Source organism: Anolis sagrei, chromosome 2 (assembly GCF_037176765.1).
Source record: "Anolis sagrei isolate rAnoSag1 chromosome 2, rAnoSag1.mat, whole genome shotgun sequence".
Lineage (NCBI taxonomy): Eukaryota > Metazoa > Chordata > Lepidosauria > Squamata > Dactyloidae > Anolis > Anolis sagrei.
Genome location: NC_090022.1, coordinates 70467376 through 70489709, shown reverse-complemented (window position 1 = coordinate 70489709; position 22334 = coordinate 70467376). Strand labels below are relative to the sequence as shown.

The 22334-nt window shown below is 40.9% G+C and overlaps 2 protein-coding genes across 2 annotated transcripts in view; one reads left to right on the top strand and one right to left on the bottom strand.

Annotated features, from left to right (window-relative positions):
* Positions 1-22334, top strand: part of GRM2 (glutamate metabotropic receptor 2) — a 135364-nt gene that overhangs the window by 68902 nt on the left and 44128 nt on the right. The window lies entirely within an intron of this gene.
* LOC132767454 (IQ domain-containing protein F2-like) lies at positions 9788-20897 on the bottom strand. Its single transcript, XM_060762472.2, has 3 exons — positions 20883-20897; positions 19937-20059; positions 9788-10163 (listed from the first exon to the last, which is right to left on the bottom strand). Exons 1-3 carry the CDS (start codon positions 20895-20897, stop codon positions 9804-9806), a joined length of 498 nt encoding a protein of 165 aa, XP_060618455.2. The 3' UTR covers positions 9788-9803.

The following is a 22334-nucleotide window of genomic DNA, read 5'->3' as shown; positions in this document are numbered from 1 at the left end:
TGTTAAACATTAAGGAAGCAGTATTACACATTTTTATTTGGGAGTCGGGCCCATAGAGATGGCTCTACATACCCTGAAGGCACCAGATCTTGCCTCTTCTTGGAAGCTAAGGTCAGTTCTGCTTAGCATCTGGATGGGAGACTGCCAACAAATGTCAGGTGCTGTAGACTAGGACTCAACTTATACTGCTGTATAATTCAGTTTAAGATTTTATTATATGGTCAGTGTAACTGAAATAATGCAGTTTACCTGCACTGAATTGCATTATATGACTCTATACTGACCATATAATGCAGTTTAAAATGACATTGTATAACCGTGTGGATAGAACCTATGTTTCAGAGGAAGGAACAATCACAACCACTTCTGAGTGATTCTTGCCTAAAAGAACCTTGTGCAATTCATGGGGTCAAATTGGTGGACAACTTGAATTCACATACATGCTAGTCCCATGGAACCCTGTAGAACTTACATCTGAGTGAGTATGCATTAGCATTCTTGTTTGTAGTAGTAGCAGTAGTAGTCGTATGTTCAAAATTTACCCCAGTTTGGGATTTTCTTTGGGGGGGTGGGTGTCACAAAATTTAAAATGTAGTTAAAAATGAGTAATGTACAAAGGTTAGGAACCAATTAAGTCACTTGTAAGATTTGACATTGTCAAAACAAATTACACAAAATAAAAATAAAAATGAAGTCCAGCACCTTATACAAGAACTGTTTCCCCTAATAAATAAATTATGAAAGGGCCTGATTAAAAAACATGTTTACTTGATTGCAAAAAAAAAAAAAAAAAAGAGTCAGGATGCTGTCAACCTGGCCTCTCTAGAAAAGGAGCAACCACAAGAGGGCCTTCTCCCATGTTCCCACCCAATGTGTCTTTGAGGATGGCAGGATAGAAAATAGGGTCTTGACAGATCTCAAAACAAAAGAATGTTTGTATGAGAGAGCATAGCCCTTCAAATAACCTAGACATGACCCATATAGGGCTTTATAGGTCATAACCAGGGTTTTGAATTGTGTGCAGAAATGGGCTGGTAGCCAGTGGAGCTGTTGCAATAAGGGAATTGTGTGCTCGCTGTAGCCAGCCCCAGTTAAAAATCTGGCAGCAAGTCTTTGGACCACTCTTCAAAGCAAGCCACGTATAGAGTTACAATAACCCAAATGGGACTACTGATCTGCCTTTTGACTGACCAGGAGCACCTCTGTCTTGTTTGGATTGAGATTCAGTTTGTTTGCCTTCATCCAGTCCATTAGTGATGTCATGCACTTGTTTGGGACCATACCTTGGATGGAGATGGCAAAGAGAAATAGAGTTGGGTGTCATCTGCATGCTGATGACACAATTCCAAAACGTCAGATGATTCCAAAACTTCCAGTGGTCTCATGCTTATGTTTAAAACTATGGGGAACAGTACCAAAACCTGAGGATCTCCACAGGCCAAGATCCAAGGGATTTAACAGGAATTCCCTAGTATCACCATTTTACTTGCTTTTCCAGGAGAAATGAAGCAGGGCTTTCAAGTTCCATCCCAGCAAGCTGGCCCAGAATACCATAGCTAATGGGATCTAATGTTGTAAGATCAAGCAGGATTTTTTTAAATGACACAATTCTCCTGTCCCATTCATGTTATAGGGCATCTTTACAAGTTTACTAAAAATGTCTCTGTTCCATAACCAGAACTGAAACCAGATTGACATAGATCTGAATAACTGATCTCATACAGAAACCCCTGGTGACCACCACATACTCCAGTACTCAGTCTGGCTGATAGTTATACAATATGGCAATATCCAGTGAAAACTGGTTTATTTACAGCCTAGGGATATGTTGTAAATATGCAGTAGGTTTAACAGAAAGATTGAGAGAGAGGGAGAGATAACATTCTCCTAACATTCTTGTGGTACTGCTAAACATACAATAAGCCTCTCTTGTTTATGTAATGATGTTATGCTAATGCTACACATGATTTCAGGGCCTGTTTCTTACAGTGGACATTTGTTTCATCCTTGCATTATAGCTCCATAAAACAAATGGATCTCCTCCTTTTAGATTCTGCACCTCCAAAATGGGTTCTTTTTTGGTGTCAGGATGTGTGCGTCTTAATTCTCAGAACAAACATGCTTCTCACCTCTAATGTAATGCAACTGTTTGGTTGCCTGACATAAATAAAATAAATAACCTCTAAGCCTTTGCATTCCTAAACTTCGGATTTGGAACCTAGAGATTTCAAAGCCTTTTTCCTCTATCAAAGAAAAAAAGGACCCTGATAAAATGAGACTAGGAGACGTGCTGTGAGACTCTTAGGGTGAGATGGGGGAGTCAGATAAGTTGAACACCTTAATTTTTGCCTGACAGACACATGGACACTTTGCAAGTGTTAACACAGAACAGGGAGGATGTATTTGGGGCAATACAGCAGATGGTCATTAGGGCTGCGGATATATTTGGAACAGAGACATTCAACTCTAAATGCTTTTGTGCACCCAGGGTTTGTGGGTGTTTCCAAATGTCCTCACTTTGTTTGGTTGATGTTTCCTGAGACTCAATAAAAATGGTAATCATAGGCTGCTTCCTATACCTGTGCCCAGAACAGAAACAATCTTTTAAAAACCTGCCCTGGCCATCGTCTCTTCCTTTGGGTTCCTCCCTCTCAACAAAAGTCTGATCGGATTCCAAGCTTGCCTACCACAAGGGACCACATCCCAGAGCATTCCTATGACAGTATAATTAGCTGCTGCTCTTCAGAAGCCCTAAGGATGTATTAATGCTATAATTAATGCAATTTAATATACCATTATCATGTACAGGGGGAGCCTATTGCAGATAGAGAGAGTGGGGGAGGGCAGGAGAGAATGCAAGAACTGACTGTTGCTAACTGTCTCATTTGCAAAGAGAGGAAGAGCCTGTTGCCAGGGCTTTGCTGTTAGATCTCTGGCCCATTTCTCCAATGCAGAACATGATGAAAAGAAGGAATCAATACCGGGGTGCATTTCAGGGTGAACTTATTTAATCAGCAGAGTTGTTCTGTCGGGAGGGAAGAGGTGCTGCTACAACAATGCCAGCGGTGAATCCCTCTGTCCACTCCCCATTTAGCCTCTTGCATCTTCCTGCAGTTGAGCTCCAACTGCCTTGTTCTGTTTTGCCTCAGTCTCAGATCCCACCTCAATTCCCATGGGCAGGAAGGCCACAGGATCCCTCTTGAAGGCACCTGAGACCATCACCATCTGTCACTTAATTTCAGGAGTTTTCCTGCAGGCATGCCATGGCTGACTCCTCCTCCTTTCTTCTTCATAGTCAAACGCTATTATTAATGTGTGAGGTAGAGCAAGCTGTTGGTGACTAGAACAAACAACATTTGCTCAGTGTGCCTGTGTTATATTTTGAGGAGATCACACATGATTCCAAAGCAAGACCTCCTGTGTCTTTGTATTGGGTGGTCTTGCACAACATGGCACTACTCCCGGCCTCCACAGCAGGCAACCCAGATGGCAGAACAGCAGGACTGTGGTTGCAGTTGTTTTATGAGGCCATGTTAAAGGGTTTTGACTGGAAGACTCAAGGTGTAGTGGTCTGAAAAAGCAATCTTGCCAAGCTCCAGGCACAAAACACAACTGAGGCTGATAATCTCTAATGACAACCAACCATCCTAACAACAAACAACAGGGTTTGGGTATTTTTCTTCCCATGCCTTCTGTGGAAGGTTGAGGTCCCCCTCTACAAATCTTAACCCTTTATTCTTCACAAAACCATTGCTTTAAATTTATCATAGACTGGAAGTATGAAAGAATCACTCTCTTTCTTGTTTCTTAGCCATGCTTCCTTATTCCTTTCATGGGACTCATTCCAACGCCCCTTATTCTACCATTCCTCTTTGTACAACTTCTGTGTTCCACCCTAAAATGGAGATTGCAGAGTCATTCCATGGGGCTATCTCTAACAGCAAAAGGCAAAATATAGAATATAGAATCTGCAGATATAGAATCATTGCATAATAGAACTGGAAGACATCATATGGGCCATCTAGTCTAACCTCCTGCCATGTAGGATAAGCAAAATCAAAGTATCCATGACAGATGGCTATCTAGCCTCTGTTTAAAAGTTTCCAAGGAAGGAGCTTCCACCACATTTAAATCTTAACTGTGGTGTTTAGAAATACAGTTTAGGTATCCAAAGACAAGGAGCTGGCAATGCAAGCAAGGAAATAGCATGAGGAGGAGGAGGAGGATGATTTACACCCCACTTCTCTCCACAAAGGAGATTCAAAGCAGGCTACATTAGATGCATCTCAATACAATTTAAAATATATAAATATATAAACATTAAAACAGAATTAAATATCAATGGTATGAAATTTCACAGTTAAAAATCCATAAAAACTGACCAAAAACATATTCAAAGCTAAAACCAAAGCTAAAAATACAGTAAACAAAAAAAGTTTTAGGTATAAAGGATTTTCAACGTCTCAGTCTCTGTAATTCTAGAAAGTCAGGGAAAAAGAAAAATCTTCATTTGCTGAGGCAGAATCCTTATTGCAGCTCCCTTATACCACTTCACATATTAAAGCACTGCCCTTCTGAAGCAGCCACCTGTCCTGTGGCTGAAAGGAAAGAAAATATCCAAGCCCTCTTCAGGGGGATGCCAGGTTTTAGAAGCAGAGGTGGCCCTAGGTAATTTTCAATGGTAAGCAAACAGTATTTTGGTGCCACCCCCCACCCCCCAACCAATCACTGATATATATTTTCCGTTTGTCATGGGAGTTCTGTGTGCCATTCAATTCCATCATTGGTGGAGTTCAGAATGCTCTTTGATTGTAGGTGAACTATACATCCTAGTAACTACAACTCGCATAAGGTCTATTTTCCCCCAAGAGCGCCTCAAGAGCGCCCCTGGGCAAAATCAACTATACTGCAAATGCTTACTTTGCATCAGGCCCATAGCCAGGATTTTGATGAGGGGGAGGGGGAGGGGGCTGAGTCTGAGTGAAAGAGGGTCTACCCTAGCAAACCTTTTGTATCATTACCCCAATACCCCCATGCATATTATATTGAGCATGGTGATCAGATCATGATATGAAAAAACATAACAGTCTAAATAATGTACCAGTAAGGCCTTTTCGCAGATCACCATGAGAATTTCGGGGGGAGGGGGCTGAAGCCCTCAAAGCCCCCAAAGCCCCCCCCCCCGGCTACATGCCTGCTTTGCGTAATGGGTTGAGCCCCCCCCCCCCTGTTTAGAGGGGAAGTTCTAGGGGTGAAATAAAGGGAAATTAAAAAAAGGATTTCAAGTGAGGATTATATTGTGCCGCCATCCTGCTTATTCACAGATTTTGTTGCATGGTTGTTTCATATGAATCTTCCAGTTGTAGCTTCTTTCATCCTATTTCCTGCCAAAAAATGTTAAAGGGCAGATGTTATATCTGCACAGTGCCTTTTGATGCTCGGGACCCTCTGTCCAGAGTCACCTAAATAAGAGATATGACTGACAGTGTGGGAAAGATACACTATGAACAAAAAGAAGGACAAAGGGAGGGGGGAAGCTCAAAGGAGTAATATAAGAAGGAAAGAAAAGAGGAAAGAAAAAAAGATGAAACAAGGGAAGAAGCAAAAGGCACAGAGAGGGGAATTGAGCTGAGGGTCAGAAGATGGGTGTATTTAGGAGATCACAAAGGAACCAAAAGGGGAAACTCAAAGTTTGCTTAATTCTGGATATCACCATGAGATAGACAAAAAATACGGATTACAATATACGAAAGGATAACTAACTAAACTGTACAGACAGCCATCTAGATAAAGGAGTCATTAACTAAACTGACAGCCCTGAAGTTGGGTAAACACAAAAAGCAGGGCAAAGAGTTCCACAAAGTGAGAGGAGATATGATGGCAAGATAATTAGGCAGCTTATTAAAAAGATAAGCAGATAAATTGGCTACGGTGACGGTCCCTCTCCGTAGAGCTCTGCCGCTGTGCCGATAACACAAAGACGTTTATTAATAATTCTGGGCTCTTGTCACTCGCTGCTGTCCCCTGTGCTTTGTGTCCCCTCCAGGCTGGAGGAAACCAGAGTGTGTTCTGTCTCTCTGATTCTCCTCCGCACGTCCCCTGGGGTTGGCACAGGCAGGCTACAGATCTGATCCATCTGAGGCACCGTGTATCTAACACAGGCTATGGATTAACACCTTCTCTGCTTTCCTCGCCATTTCCCCAAGAGGAGGCTGGCCACATCCTGCTCAAAAATACAGGCTGACTTGCAATCATGGAGAGTAGATATGTAAGTGGGTAAACCAGTCTGTGGTTTCTTTGCTTGTCTGTTTCATGCCATGACAGAGCTACTTAAACTAATAAACTGACCGCCAAACTAACCTCCAAGCAGGCAGCTCTTCCTCTTTTTGCATTGTCACAGTAAGCTAGGAGAAGATGGCAGCTCAGTATAAGGAGTGCACCTCAGAGACAGAGGGGAACCAGAGGTCAGTTTCACAGAAGCATTTTGCATCCAAAGCTCCACAATGCTCTTGATACATACCAAGGGACAATACTTCAGGGAACCATAGCTGAATGGCAGATCAGATACATTCGTGACAAAGATGCCAGATTCTCTCCTTGGCATCTTCAATAGAGGCTTTGGTGCAGTGAAACTGGTGAGGTGGAGGACAGAGTGACCAGAGATGGAATATACTGGTTTGCTACCTATACTCCCAAATCTAAGTTTAAACTGTATAGCCTTTCTGACTGGGAGAGAATGCTGGTTCTCATGTGGGCAATGCCCCTTATGCTCAATACAATAGGACTACTTCTTTAAGTTAAAATGAACAGATAGTAGGTGATCTGAGAGCTAATGTGGTGTAGTAGACTGCAAGTTGGACTAAGACCATTCAGCAATATAAACTTTGGCAGGTCACACTTTCTCATCCTCAGAAGAAGGCAATAGCAAATGCCTTTGCCGAGAAAACCTTACGATGGGTTATATCTCAGGATAACTGTAGGTCAGAAATGTCATGAAAGCACACAGCTACAAGAAAGTAAGTAGGATGAAAGACCCCTACCTAAAACCCTAGAGAACCATGGCCAGAGTAGGAGATTCTTTTAAATGGATAGATAATCTGACCTGATTTAAGCAGTTTGTATGCTGCTGCTGCTGCTGCTGCTGTTGTTGTTGTATGCCTTCAAATCATTTCTGACTATTGTTCCCTAATGTGACCCTATCACAGAGGTTTCTGGGCCAAGCAGGGAATTAAATCCTGGTCAGATCATACTCTTATGATCAAATCACTAAGCCATGCTGGCAATGGTTTTGTATTCTTAGAAGTTAAAAAGTGTTTGGACAGAATCCATGAAACTAAGTGAATGTCAGCACTCCGAAAGATTTCCCTTTTGGACAACAGCTCCCCATATCCCCCAAAGCTGTATTCTGGGAAGCCAAATTTGATACACAATAAGAGTCAGTTATTCTGTTTCAACTAAAAATTTACCCGAGGACTATGCATGTAAATGATCCATATTAGCTGTCTGATATATTTTTGTTTGACATTGTCCATTAGGAACAAAGCGTTGCATTTGAAACAGTGCCCATGAATGTGAGAAGCTATCTTTGTTTGTAAACAATTGCTCACCTAGTTGCTTACTGTGGATGTTAATTAAATGAGTAACTGGGCTAATTGATTAATGAAATCTATCTAGGTGATTAACCTACATTTAAACAGATCAGTAATTAAAACAGATCAGTAATTGTAAAAAAGGGGAAATGAAAACAGAATAAAGGAGGAAAGTGAAAGTGCAATAACATAGGCAGCAATGAGCAAAATGAAAATATAGCCAAATAAATTCTAGTTTGTGCACAAAGTTCACCACACTAGGCATCATGCAAGCAGTATTCCAAAGACGGTGATGTGAATAAGAATCAAACTGTAGGAATGTCATGTTGCTAACAGTAACTTTTTGCTCCATTCCCAAAGCAATAACACAAAGTCCCAATTGGCATTAGGGCCACTATACATTAATAAGAGGTTTAATCCTCTCTCCCAATAGGTTTCTTCCATACACCCACACTTTATGAAGCCCAATCTACTTTGCCATGTAATGCAGCTTTATAATGCAGTTTAACTGCACTGAATTGCATTATATGAGTCTTACACTGCCATATAATGCTGTTCAATGTAGCTATTATATGGCAGTGTAGATGGGGCCTGAAAGGGGTTAATAAAAGCACAAATGGCACAAACTATTTGCACTTCTCTTTTATAACCTATGGATTGGGATAAATGGAGCTGGAATGGCTGAGGGGGGATTATATCTCCCTTTTCCCGCATCATGAGTTCAGTCCAGATCAGACACCCATACGCTTGTTGTTGTTGTTTTTGTTGGTGTTGGTGTTGATGCTGTTGTTGTGTGTTCAAGTTATTTCTGACTTATGGACAACCTAAGGCAAAACAATCACAGGTTTTCTGGAGCTGAGAGTATACAACTTTTCCAAAGGCTTTCCAAGACTGAGCAGGGAACCAACCACTAATTTCCAGAGTTGTAGTCAAATGCTCAAACCACTACATAGCACTGGCTTCCTTGGGAGGAAAAAAGGAAGTGAACGTCTACAGCACACAACTAATTTAATATAGCCTGTTGTCAGACCTGTAGCTGGGTTGGGTAGGGGTGGGGGGTTCCCTGAGACAACTTGCTTCTTACTGTGGAATGACTCTCAACCTATTCATGGGTCATATAATAATACATAATTTTGGCCTCAAAACCTGCTCCTGACTTATACACGAGGTCATCTAATACATAAGTATGTATGGTAATTTAAAGCAATCCAGCAGAGACTCTTTTTCTGTATGCAACCATGTCTGTTTCCAGAATCCATTAGTAGCAGGTCTCATAGCTATATTGTCTTCAATTTACATTCAGATCCTGATATTTTTTAAAAACATTCTTCTGGTATATTTTGACATTGGAACTTATGCCAAAGCAGAGGAAATACAACCAGTGCAGAACAATATTGAAAAGTTCCTAGGACTACATCTAATGACTAGAAGGAAGTTATGCATTGATCTTCCCTTTGTGATGTTCTGGCCATGATAAAATGATAGCAATTTTGTTTGCTCAAGAATGGGACTCAAGAGCAGAACTGGTACTGAATTCACCTTTGTGTACTGATTTCACCCATCTCTTGGAATGGTGGCCTTGACCTCTACTAGTTAACTGAAGATACATTAGAGACAGAGGGAGAGTATTTTATGCACTCCACACTGCTCTAAACCGTTAAAACTTCCAGGCATATAACAATCACAATTTGGTTTCTTTCATGGGATTATAACTGGGGAATCACAGAACTTTTATATTATTTGGTTTATTTATAAATATGGGCATGTGGAGGTAAGGTACAATCACAGTTCTGCCAAGGAGTGGATTCAAAATTTCCCACCAGAGCTCCAGGGAGGGACACCTTGCATTCCAGATGTCTCCAGTCTTTAGCTCACAATTCTCCTCCTCTCTAACCTTTCCCTCTCTGCCTTAAGGTATAATTCACACAAGCTCATTCTCTCCAGGCTGATCCAAACATTCGTGAGAGGCTCCATATTAAGGGACCAACTTCTAATCATAATACTCAGTAAAGAGACATTTCCTGGCCATGTTGGACTATTAACATTCTCTTGTCAAAAGCTAGCGAATGATCACCATGACTTTGAGGCAACGTCATAGGGATGGTCCATCCATAGAAGCAGGGGAGCAATAGCACCAATATGTTTTAAAGTATCGATTTATTCTAGCTGCTGTTGCCCAAGAGCAGTCTTTTCCACCTTTTCCATGGGTTTGTTTTACCCAACAACAATTTCAATGTTCAAATCTATGCCTTCATGTGCCAGGTTGTTGAGAGAATAAATGCTGGATGCTTTCACAAAGCAGTAATTCCGCCAGTGGTTTTGGATGACATGGGCCGCCTTTTGATACTTCTTGTATCTTGTTTTCATAAGCCACATCCTGAACAATGACTGTAAGAGAACAGTAGACTTCTCAGGCCAAATGTACATCACCAAGGCCTTTATCCTTCTCTTCTCCTGTGCATGGTGCAGTGTCTTGCGCCACCATCTCTGGATTATCAATGCACAGTTTGCGGCTAACTTCAGGCTACGCCGAACCAGTAAGCCACGCCACCATTTTTGAATGTTAACAGCAGCCTGAAATAACCAGAAATAATTACATATTTCCTGTAGCTTGGCTCAGTCATTCATCAAACTGTAGTTAAGAAATGAGAAGAAGACTGAGACCTGGAAGGGTAGCTATGAAGGAACTAGATCTTCAATTTTTAAAAATGTAGCAAAGACAGACTCATCCAGGCATAGTATTTCTCATTTCTATGAATGGACATGAAAGCTGACCAGTAAAAAAGTAAGCTGATAGGTAGAAGAACATTAACTTATTTGAAATGTGGTTAGAGGCGAGTTCTATAGATGGCATGGACTGCTTAAAAAAATAAATGAGCCTTAGAACAAATCAGATATTGAGCTCCAACAAGAATCCAAGGACCTCTTCACACAGGCTATAAATCAGCAGTGATGACAGGTTGGTTTTTTTTTTTTTTTTGCAGTTTTACCACAGAGCTCGCCGGCTCCTGTCACACACTGGAAAAGTACTTCCTGGGAAGGCTCTGTGGTGAAAGTTGTGGCATAATGTAAAATAAACCACGTCCACACACTGTCCACACACTGCCTTGCCAGAGAAAGAAATATGCCACGCAGATTATCAATAAAGAACAAGTAATTTACTCATCATAATACAGAACAACATATATACAATTATGTGATCATTTGCATTGACTCACATAATGTCCTTTTTAAGAGGTTTGAAATGGTCTTTCTTTGCCATGTGGATAAACTCCTTCCTCCAGCCCATGAAGCAAAAGCACACTCCAGACCAAATATCTCTGCTTCTCTGCAGGCACCTGCATAACTCAAGCCTGAAAATTGTAACAATATCCAAAAGTCCCAGGCTCAGCTTGCTCCCCGGGCATAGCCTAACCAATCGGCTTTGTGCATGTTTTTTTACACACAGACTGATTTGTTACATGTTCCAACAAAGGTGCCCCAAACCCCCTGAAAATAGCTTGTGGTGCACAACGGGAGACTTCACATCTTTCATTGAGAAAGATAGATTAAGCCATCTTCCTGAGGTGCTGGGTGACCCTCTAGGGTCAGATTACAGTGATAATATCTGGTCGGAGGTGTATTAGCTGACTGTATTTCTCTAATCCTCCTCTCCATATGCTGGAGAGTATAAGTGGGCTTTTAATTGTTTTTTGAAGGAGAGGAGGGAAGGGGCCATTTTTATCTCTTTAAGGAGGGCATTCCAGAGATGGGGGTAATCACGGAGAAGGCCCCTCCTCTCATTCCCACCAGCCGTACTTGAGAAAGGGTGGGCCCGAGAGTAGGGTCTCCTCCACTGATTGCAGTGCCCGAGGGGGAGATGTGGTGTTTCAAATAGCCTGAACCCTAACCGTTTAGGGCTTTAAAGGTAATAACCTACACTTTGTATCTAACCCAGAAACAGACCAGCAGCCAGCGGAGCTGCCGTTACATGAGAGTATTCCTCTCCCTGTATGGAGCTCCAGTTAGTAATCTGGCTACCAATCTCTGTACCAATGGAAGCTTCTGAACTATCTTCAAAGGTAGCCCCATGTAGAGAGCATTGCTGTAGTCCAAACTGGATGTGACTAAGGCGTGGACTACTGTGGCTAAGTCTGGCGTCTCAAGGCATGGGCGTAGCTGGTGCACAAGTTTTAATTGTGCAAAGTTTTAATTGCCATATTATGCAATCAGTGTAGACCAGTCATGGGCAAACTTTGATCTTCCAGGTGTTGTGGACTTCAACTCCAACAATTACTTACAGCCTACCAGCTGTTAGTAATTGTAGGAGTTGGAGTACAAAACACCTGGAGGGCCAAAGTTTGCCCCTGCCTGGTGTAGACACATATAATGCAGTTCAATACAGACTCAGTATGAGTCTACATAGCAATATTGATAGGGCCTTATTTATTAAAAAAGTGAATTGATTATAAGCTAAAGTTGTAGGTCTAACTTTTTGCTACAGGTTTCTATTTACACCGTGAACATGGTGACAGTGACTGAAGTGTGGCTTGTCCAAAATATAGAGGTTGAAAACCTTAAGTCAGGAAGAACTCTAGATTGCATGCACATAATCAAAGTAGTTAGTGAGGGCAATGCAGACTGTCTCCAAATAATTAATTTTCCTCCCACAACATAATTTAGTAAAGGAGCTATGCTTGAACAACTTAACTTGAAAATTAAGGCCATATTTAGCTTCCAACGATCAATCACAAAGCATATACAAAAGAATGAAGGGAGAAAAATCGCAGACATCTTTCATCACTTCAGGAAACTTCTCTTCCAAAACCAGGCAATATATTTTGTCTGGTTTGATCTCTCAGCAACCTCAGTGGCCATGTCAGTGGAAGGAAGAATTCAAGTTATGTACAGCCTTGACTGTGTAAGGAGTTGACCAAAACAGAAAAGTAAAGCTTGTGCTCCATCTCTTGGGAAATAGGGTCGACAGGAATACACCAATCCAAATACGAACATATATCCTATCCTGGCAGCCACTGCAAATAGAAAGCTATCTAAAACGAAATGAAACTATTGAGGGACACCAATATTTCATCAGAAATGAATTTGAAGGGAAAGGCTGCATTACTGCCTTGTGCATAGGGTCTGCAATGGGGCACTTGTAGAGGTTCAACACATTATTATTTGGTTAGGGACAAAATGGACCCTATAGCAAAAGTGATATTTTTGCTAAAAGATGGTTCAGATAAAAACCATGCTGCAGAAAATTCCAAAGACAGGCTGAAAACCCTGGAAGATGATGTATCTTCTGAAGCACATGGAACAAGACAACATCTGAAGAAAGCAATATCTCAACCTGCCATAGCTGGCATGAGGCACATTTAATACAAGAGAGCATGTGAGACAGTAAAAGAGAAATTGCTAGTGTTTAAGCAATGCTTCTGAGAATGTAACAAACTAATTACTTCAGCAGTGTGTGTGAATGCCTATATGAGGACTGCCACACTTGTTTGGGGAATGGATGACATATCTGGTCAGAGTAATGGTATTATGACATTCTCCATCATCCACAAAAAATGTGAGGGGAGGAGCCCCATGCAAACTGCAATGTACGCATCACTGTTGTACAAGCAAAGTCCAGGGCATTTCTAGTTTGACAACAAGGCTTTCTACAATGCAATCCCACTAAATGAATATGAGCGCAATACACCTTTTAAATACAGAATGAATAGTGTCAGCAGCATGGAGCCAAAAGGAACATAAAAATGAAGGTTGGTGCAGATGAGTCTGGTGCTGGCTACAGAATGAAGCAACCTGCGACCAGAATGTTAGGCTTAGGTCCAGGGTAAGAAGGCTGGAATAGCCTCCAGTCCTTTTGATAGGAGGCAAATCACTTTTAGCTGATTTTTAATTGCATGTTTTAAAACACGTTGGTGGTAATTCCATTTTAATCTTTTGCATGCTTTAACTATGTTTGCCTTATTGTAATGTGTAAGCCACTTGGAGCTTCGTGGGAAAAGCAATATATAAACAAAGAGGATCTTTTTCATTGTCGTGACCATCACCATCACAGTCATCATCTAGGTGACTTATGCTGGCATAACTGGAGCTACACCAATGTAAATACATGCAAGGAAGTATCCAGGACCTGGAAGGGGTTCTGCAACTTGCAGTAGACCACGTCGTGAAATTGGTGTGGTTGCTATGGATAGAACTACCTGTTTTTCTTTGCTATTAGGTGTGATAGCAATTTAAATGGCCTTGGTGTCGAGACAACCAGTTGCTTATCCTAGCAGAGCATCATCAGATAGTCACAGCTTATGCCTAGGTGGTAGCTGAGAGAGCTTCTAGTAGCAGTGCTGGCTCTGTTAGGACCCCCATAGACAGCCAGGTTTTCCATGTTACAGAAGGAGCTTAAATTATTATTTATTACAAGTTGAGATCTCTTGTCCAGAATTCTGAAATCTAAAGTACTCCAGAAACAAAAATTGTCCATAAGGATGACTGAGCTAGTGACATGTTTGCTTTCTTATGGTTCCATATATACATACAAGTGTTGTTTCATGCAAAAAAATGTTGTGAATGAAAATACCTCAGGGCTATGTGTAAAAGGTGTAAATGAAGCAGACATGAATTTTATATTTAAAATTAGGTCCCATTTCCAAGACATCTCATTATGTACATTCCAAAATTCTGAAACTCAAAACACTTCTTTTCCAAAGTATTTTGGATAAGGAATTGTTGTTGTTCATTTGTTCAGTCGTTTCCGACTCTACATGACCTCATGGAGCAGCCCACACCAGAGCTCCCTGTCGGCCATCACCTCCCCCAGCTCCTTCAGAGTCAAGCCAGTCACTTCAAGCCAGTCACTTCAAGGATACCATTCACCCATCTTTCCCTTTGTTGGCCCCTCTTTCTTTTTCCTTCCATTTTCCCTAGCGTCATTGTCTTCTCTAAGCTTTCCTGTCTCCTCATGATGTGGCCAAAGTACTTCAACTTTGGAATAAGGAATAAGGATAAGGAATACTCAACCTGTATTGCATTTTTGTTTCCAGAGCTGGAGAAAGGCACTTGTGGAATTTTGTATCCTTTGTGCAAAAATAACTTAAGGCCCTTCCAGACAGGCCCTATATCCCAGGATCTGATCCCAGGTTTTCTGTTTATCCCAGATTATCTGGCAGTGTGGACTCATATAATTCAGATTAAAACAGAAAACCTGGGATTAGATCCTGGGACATAGAGCCTGTCTGGAAGGGCCCTTAGCTGGTGTTGAGCACTACACAACTTGACTTGGAGTGGAGGAGGAGACACCATTTACTGCTCTGTTGGAGGCAGCCAAAAGTGCCTCCTTCGACTAGCCCTGACTAGCAATGCTTTTCAGAGCAAAGCATTTCCATCAGTACACCTGGTGGAGTCTGTCAATCAGACTGTTATCAAGCTATAAACCAGTAGAGACTGTAATTACAATATCTCTGCTGAATACTCCAAAGTGATTACATTGCATGCAAATGCACCTACAACAGAAATGCAATGTTGTCCAAGTTGAGAATGAGTGTTAGCACATAACCAATGCAAGGCAAATATGCTTAACAGCAGCTATTTTGGAGAAAAGGACCCAGACATTAAATATACCATCTCTGAATTTCAGTAGCTAAATTCCATGAAATTAAGTGAGACATTGAACAAGACATTCACATGCAGGCAAGGAAGGAAGTAATTTGGAAAGTATGGCTTGACGACAAGAGTCAGATGGGATTTTGAATTATCATTTGAATGTGATTTTTCTGCTTCTTAGCAGGGTTGGACTGGATGGCCCACAAGATCTCTCCCAACTCTATGAATCTGTGATTCTATTATTCTAGACTAGCCGTCCCCTGCCATGTGTTGCTGTGGCCCACATGGGGGTTCTGTGTGGGAGGTTTGGTCCAATTCTATCGTTGGTGGGGTTCGGAATGCTCTGTGATTGTAGGTGAACTATAAATCCCAGCAACTACAACTCCCCAATGTCAAGACTCTATTTTCCCCAAACTCCACCAGTTTTCACATTTGGGCAGATTGAGTATTTGTGTAGAGTTTGGTGCAGATCCATCATTGTTTGAGTCCACAGTGATCTCTGGATGTAGGTGAACTACAACTCCAAAACCAAAGGACACTGCCACCAAACCCTTCCAGTATTTTCTGTTGGTCATTGGAGAACTGTGTGCCAAGTTTGGTTCAATTCTATTGTCGGTGGGGTTCAGAATGCTCTTTGATTGTAGGTGAACTATAAATCCCAGCAACTACAACTCCCAAATGACAAAATCATTTTTTTGAGTGAAGGAGATACATTGGGTTCTTAAGTGTCAATTCGTCCAGTGGTTTTTGAGTTCTGTTAATCCCACAAACGAACATTACATTTTTATTTATATAGATAACATTAAGAGCAGATGTAAAAGAGTGACAAAGGCCCCTTCCACATATTAGGATAAAATTCCATGAACTGGGTTATATCAGTGTGGACTCAGTTAACCCAGTTCAAAGCAGATATTGTGGATTATCTGCCTTGATATTCTGGGTTATATGGCTGGCAGTGTGGAAGGGCCCAAAGCCTCAAGAGGTATTATTTTTCAAATAAGGCCAACACATTTCTGCCTGGAAATTTTTATATGACCTTCAAAGAATATTAAAAGAAGGTGTAGTAACAAGATGTAAACAAGACATAAACTAAACCATCACAGTATTATCTATAAGCACATATAGCTTATATCAAATTGTATATAATAATCTTCAATTCAGAAACATTGTATTAAAGATGATAAAATGTATATGTATAAACAGTACATTTAAAACAATTTGAAAATCAGCCCATAACACTTACAAACAGTGGTTATTTGTCATTCATTTGACTTTGACTTATCGTATCCCTACAAATGAGAAACCTCCAAGAGGATTTGTTGTCAACTGACTTGCTCAGGTCTTCCAAACTTAAACCCATAGCTTCCTAGATCGATATATAATGCACTCTCCTTCTTTCCTTACTGCATTCTCCCTTCTAGTTTGTTGAACAGCCTCAATTTAATTTCCTTTGTTTCCCATGAGAGATCAGGCTTCATTTGCAATAAGACCTATGGTATTCCTTTGCTTTTTTAGATATCTGCTAAACTATCGTGATTAATTGTTGTAAACTGCTGTTAAGTTATGGTGACCCTATGAATGAGAGACCTCCAAGTCAGCAACAGATCTCAAGTCTTGCAGACTCAAGATGGTGGTTTCAATGATTGAGTCTATCAACCTAGAATGTGATCTTCCATGCTTATCTATTGTTTTATTCCTTACTAAGCATTATTGTATTCTCTAGTGAGTCATGTCTTCTCACAATATGGCCAAATTGTGGCAGTCTTGGTTTCATCATAATGGCTTCTAGGGAGAGTTCATTCTACTCTTGCCTTGATTCATTCTACAGTCGTTTATTTCTCTTTTTCGCAATCCATAATATACATAGAACCTTTCTCCAGCACCATTTTTTCAAATTAGTATGTTTTCTTCCTGTCTTGACTGCCAGCAACTCGGAAATACTATGGCTTGGATGATTCTGGTTATAAACAGAATACCTCCAAAACCTAGGTTTGGCAACCAAACATTCTCAAAGTAAAAGAAAAACAATTGTGCTTTCCTGTTTTTTCTTTCTTCTGTGGAGGTTGTTCAAATCACAATAACCTGGTAATTTGTGAATGTCATCACTTGAAAGTAGTAACAGAGGAAATAGACTAAACAGCAAAGAGTAGGAGTGCCATTGTATGAAAAGGATACATGAAATGAAATAAGAAAAAATTAACAAAAGGGAGAACACAAATAAATACAAAGCCAGTATTTACTGTGGGAAAGTCAGAAAAACTGAAATACACAATGAAATCAGACTTACTAGATAGTTTAACAATAAGAAAAAACTGGGAAAGAGAAAGAGCAAAAGGAGAAAACAACATCAGCAAGAAAGGGCAGTGCAATTCCAGACTGCATCAAAGGTAGTGTCCAGATTGAGGAAAGCAACAGTCCCCCACTCGATTCTGATTTGATCAGACCTCACTTGAAATATGTGCCTCATTTAGCCTTCACAGTTGATAGTGACAAAGTGGAACATATTCAGAGAAAGAAAACAAAGATGGGAAAGTTCTAGAAATCAAGCCTTATGAGGAATGGCTTATGATTTGAGTGTGTTTAGTTTCAAAACTGCAAGGTGATATAATAGCCATTTTTAAATATTGGAAGGGATGCAGTGTAGAAGACAGAGAAAACATGTTTTCTGCTGCTCTAGGTGAGCACCTAGATATGTCACAAACAGTGATGCTGATGTGGAGTGGGATACCTCTGGATCAGTGACTCCTAGGCCCCTTCCACACAGCTGTATAACATCCACAATGAACTGGATTATCTGGCAGTGTAAACTCAGATAACTCAGTTCAAAGCTGATACTGTGGATTATGTGCCTTGATATTCTGGGTTACATGGCTGTGTGGAAGGGCCCGAAGTCCGCACAGCCAACCCTAAGCTAGCCAAGCAGCTTAATAGCATCTGCACAGCCCAGCAGCAGAGAAACCAGTTAACATCATGAGATGGCCATCTTTACTTTGCCCCTGTTCCTTTCACCTTAGCCATGAAAATGGTGGTGGTCACCACTCAGCTCCTGTCGTGATGATACAGTACAAGAGAGCAGTGTGTGTGTGTGTGTGTGTGTGTGTGCGTGTGATTTTGTTGTTTTGTCCCTCTGGCTATCATCACTACAGGCATCAAGCAATGACAGTTTCTGTGTCCAGTGTTGATGGCTAAGGTCAGAACCACAGAGAAAAGTAATTGCCACCCCATGTTCCTAGGCCTGAGGAAGGCATGATAGTGGTATGAACAGTTGCAGCAGCTTCTGAATAGGAAGTGGCTCAATGGTTCATACTGGCCTAAAATGTAGTCAAGTTCCAGAGCTCTAGAGAAACTCCTGAGCATCTGGTAACATTTTAAATGTTGGACAAAACCACATTAACTGGCTTTTTCCCATTTTAGAATGATTTAACTCTGTACATCCTGTAGACACCACAGAATCTATTCACCCCCAAACTGACTCATATGGCCCTAGTAGATGGTCCTTAGACACAAAGCAATGAATACAAATTACAATAATTTGCTGATAGTTAGAACTGTTCAATCATGGCATAGAGTGTCTTGGAACATGGTGGACTGTCCTTCAGAGGCTTCTAAACAGAAATTGTGGGCCAATATAAAGTAAACGGTTCTGGCTCAGTTTACTTGTCTGAACGTATCTCTTGCTACGATCCACCTAAGATCATAGTTGTCTCCCCATCATCGCAATCACGTTTGGTGGGGACAAGGGACAGGGCCTTTTCTGTGGTGGCCCCTCGGCTGTGGAACTCCCTCCCAAGTGAAATTAGATCTGCTCCATCACTCCTGGCCTTTTGGAAACAAGTGAAATCCTGGCTATGGGATCAGGCCTTTGCAGGCTGTGCTGACTTGCTGGCAAAGCAACGGCTTTAATTGACTTAATGGACTTGACGGACTGCTTTTAGCATGATGACTTAAATTGGCAATAGATTGAATGATTTTATAATGTTTTATATTGTTTTTATTTAAATTGTATATTTATGCTTTTGTTGTGGGCACCATGGTGTAGTGGTTGTTAGCCACCCTGAGGAAGTCGAGATAGGACGGGATATAAATGTCCGAAATAAATAAATATACTGTAGTGATCTGAACATTGGATTAGGGCTTTGGAGAATAGGCTTTGAATCCCTGCTTGGCCATGGCAATCTACTGAGTGACCTCAGTGGAAGGCAAGGACAAATCTCTTCTGGAAAAAAAACTTGGCAGGAAAACCTTGTGACAAGAGTTGCCAAAGTTTGGAAATGACTTGAAGGCACACAACAAGAGCAAGCAGAGATTGCATTCCATTCTCCCAGGAATGTGTTAGTTATGTATTCCTGCATGGCAAAGATTGGACTAGATTGCCTTTGCAGTTCCTCTGTGTTATTAAAATCCTCTATGAATGAGCAATTGCGAATTTTACTTTTGATTATATGTTCATTTCCATGCGCCCCCTTTCCTGGAAACCAATAAGATCTGGGAGAGTATACTGTTTTGAGCAATATCTGGGTTTGGAAGCTGGGTTTTCTGAGAGGAGGGGGGAAGGACTCATTATGCTTACCAAATGCCTACTAGAGAAACATCAGTTTGCACGTTTGCATTTCTGTGTATGAAAATTTAAAACGATTGTCTGAGAGAGCGGTTGAAATATGTGTGCACATTTAAAAGGACAGTCAGATAGCAAGACAGAGCGTATTTACATAATTTTATAATTTTATAATTGACTAGATGAAAAGCATTGTGTGTACCTTAATTTGTTGGTCATCTTCTGCACTTGGAGCTGCACTTGGAGCTGCACTTGGAGCTGCACTTGGAGCTTCATCTGGATTAGGGGTAACGTCAGGTTTTTTTTTAGGTGGACAGATCTTACCCTATAAAAAAGAAGGGAAGGGATTGGAAAACAAAGTGAAAGCCTATGGACCTTATCCCATAGTTGGGTGGGGGGAGTAGCATTATTTAAGCATGGTGTGCAGTCCTGTAACATTGCAAATCACTATGTTCCATTATTCATAGCTTATCACATGTTGTCTGAATTTGCTGGTTTAGCTGTTACTATAAGTTTTCATCCTTATCCCACGAGCAATTTTTTATTTAAAAAATCGTGTGTATCTTCAACACTATGGAAGATTAAACATTAAAGGCAAAAAAAAACCCCTAGTGATCTTCTAAAGTAGCACTATTTCTTACTTTTAAACAAATTACTGTGTAAGGATCAGGCAGTTCCATTAGTACCAGGGACTCACTGCTCAATAGGAGACTACACACAGGACAGCCCATTTGCACACGGCAACAATACGATTCAATGTGGGTGATTTCGTCAGCTCTCATCCCATGTATTTTGGGGTCTTTTCTAATGGAATATCCTGGTTCCTGTACTCCTGGGATGATCCCATGCCATCTTCTCCCCACTCCTATTTTAAAGACTGTTTCTGATGTTTCCCTAATGAATTGTGAAGGGCACTGACAGGAAGTCCCCTACATCATGGGATGGCTCTGTCACTTTTTGTTAGTTCAATGGATTAGAACTGTTTTTTAACCGGCTGGGGTAGGGAATGGGATAATGTCCCATGTTGTGTCTTTAAGGTAACTCTGACTTAAGATGACTCTATTACAGGGTTTTCTTGTCAAGTTTTGATTAGAGGAGGTTAGCCAATGCCTCTGAGACCGGGAGAGTGTGATTTCCCCTAAGATTACCCAATGCATTTCCATGGTGGAGTGTGGCTTTGAACTCTGTTCTCCTGGAGTTCTAATCCAACACTCAAGTCATTTCATTGCTCCTTAATGAAAAACACTGAACCCCATGCATTCAAATTATTGTTATCATTAAGTGTCTGATGATTTTGCATGAATGCATACACACATATACACAAATATATGGAGAGAGGAAGTGTGAGATGCCTCAGACTGTGGTGAAGCTTTCTTTTCTGGAGATTTTTAAACAGAGACTGGATGGCCATCTGTCAAAAGTGCTTTAATTGTGTATTCCTGCAAGGGAAGGGGTTTCAACTATAATAATAATAATAATATTTATTTATTTATTTATTTATTTCTACCCTGCCACAATCTCCCTGAAGGGACTTGGGGCAGCTCACAAAATCACTACATATAAAATCGATAATACATAAGCATATAAAACAACACATCATTCTACAAATAACAATGCACATAAAACCACATCAAGTAAATTTTTAAGAATTTAAAAAATGCAGTAGAACCTGAGAATAAAACTGGCTATCTTCAATTAACAATCCAAGTGCCAGAGTGAGCAATTGCCTAGTCTTCCAATTTGGCCATAAACTACACAAGGTTGAAGGCCTGTCAAAAAATCTGTTTTTAAACTAGACCAAAAGGCTTGGAGAATGGGGGCTAACCAAGTCTCTCTAGGGAGAGCTTCCAGAGCCAGGGGGCCACTACCAAGAAGGTCCTCTCTCTCATCCCTACCAGCTGTGCTTGAGACGGTGGTGGGACTGAGAAGGGCCTCCCTGACAAATCTCAAAGCCTGTGCCGGTTCATAGAGGGAGATGCGGTCTCGAAGGTAGGCCACATGGCCCTTGTGGTCTCTTCCAACTCTATGACTCAAGGAGATTGTCAGTTGTCTAATGAGTAAGAAGATAGAGGAGCATCTGACCAGGTGATATACTTGTGTTCTAAAAGAGGTGATTTCTAAACCTTCTGAAAAAGCCTGTCCAACATACTTCCACTTAGTTCCAGATGTATGCTGTTTACTGCTTAGCAGGGACTGAAACTCCCTGCACTTCCAAAGACGTCCTCTCTTTGTGAACAGTGTGTGTGTTTTAAAGGTGACCTTTTGACATTTGGAATGGGAGATCTTGAGAGATCTGCATTAAATCAAGCTCCTTGTCCAGAGAATCCAACACAGTAATCTTTAATTTCAGTATTGTCCAGGACCGAGGTCCTGGTGGTGGTTAAAGAAACATCCCACCCACTTCTGGGAGATGCTGGCCAATGACTAATGCTACTACAGTGCACAGAGACCACAGTGTTCATGTTTGAGTTTCATATACCAACAAAGTTTTACATCAAAAGAAGAGAAAAATTGAATGACCCACTTTTAGAGGTATAACTTATCCCTGAAATCTTCATATATTCCCAATTTGGTTAGACAGTTGAATTTATATCTAATAT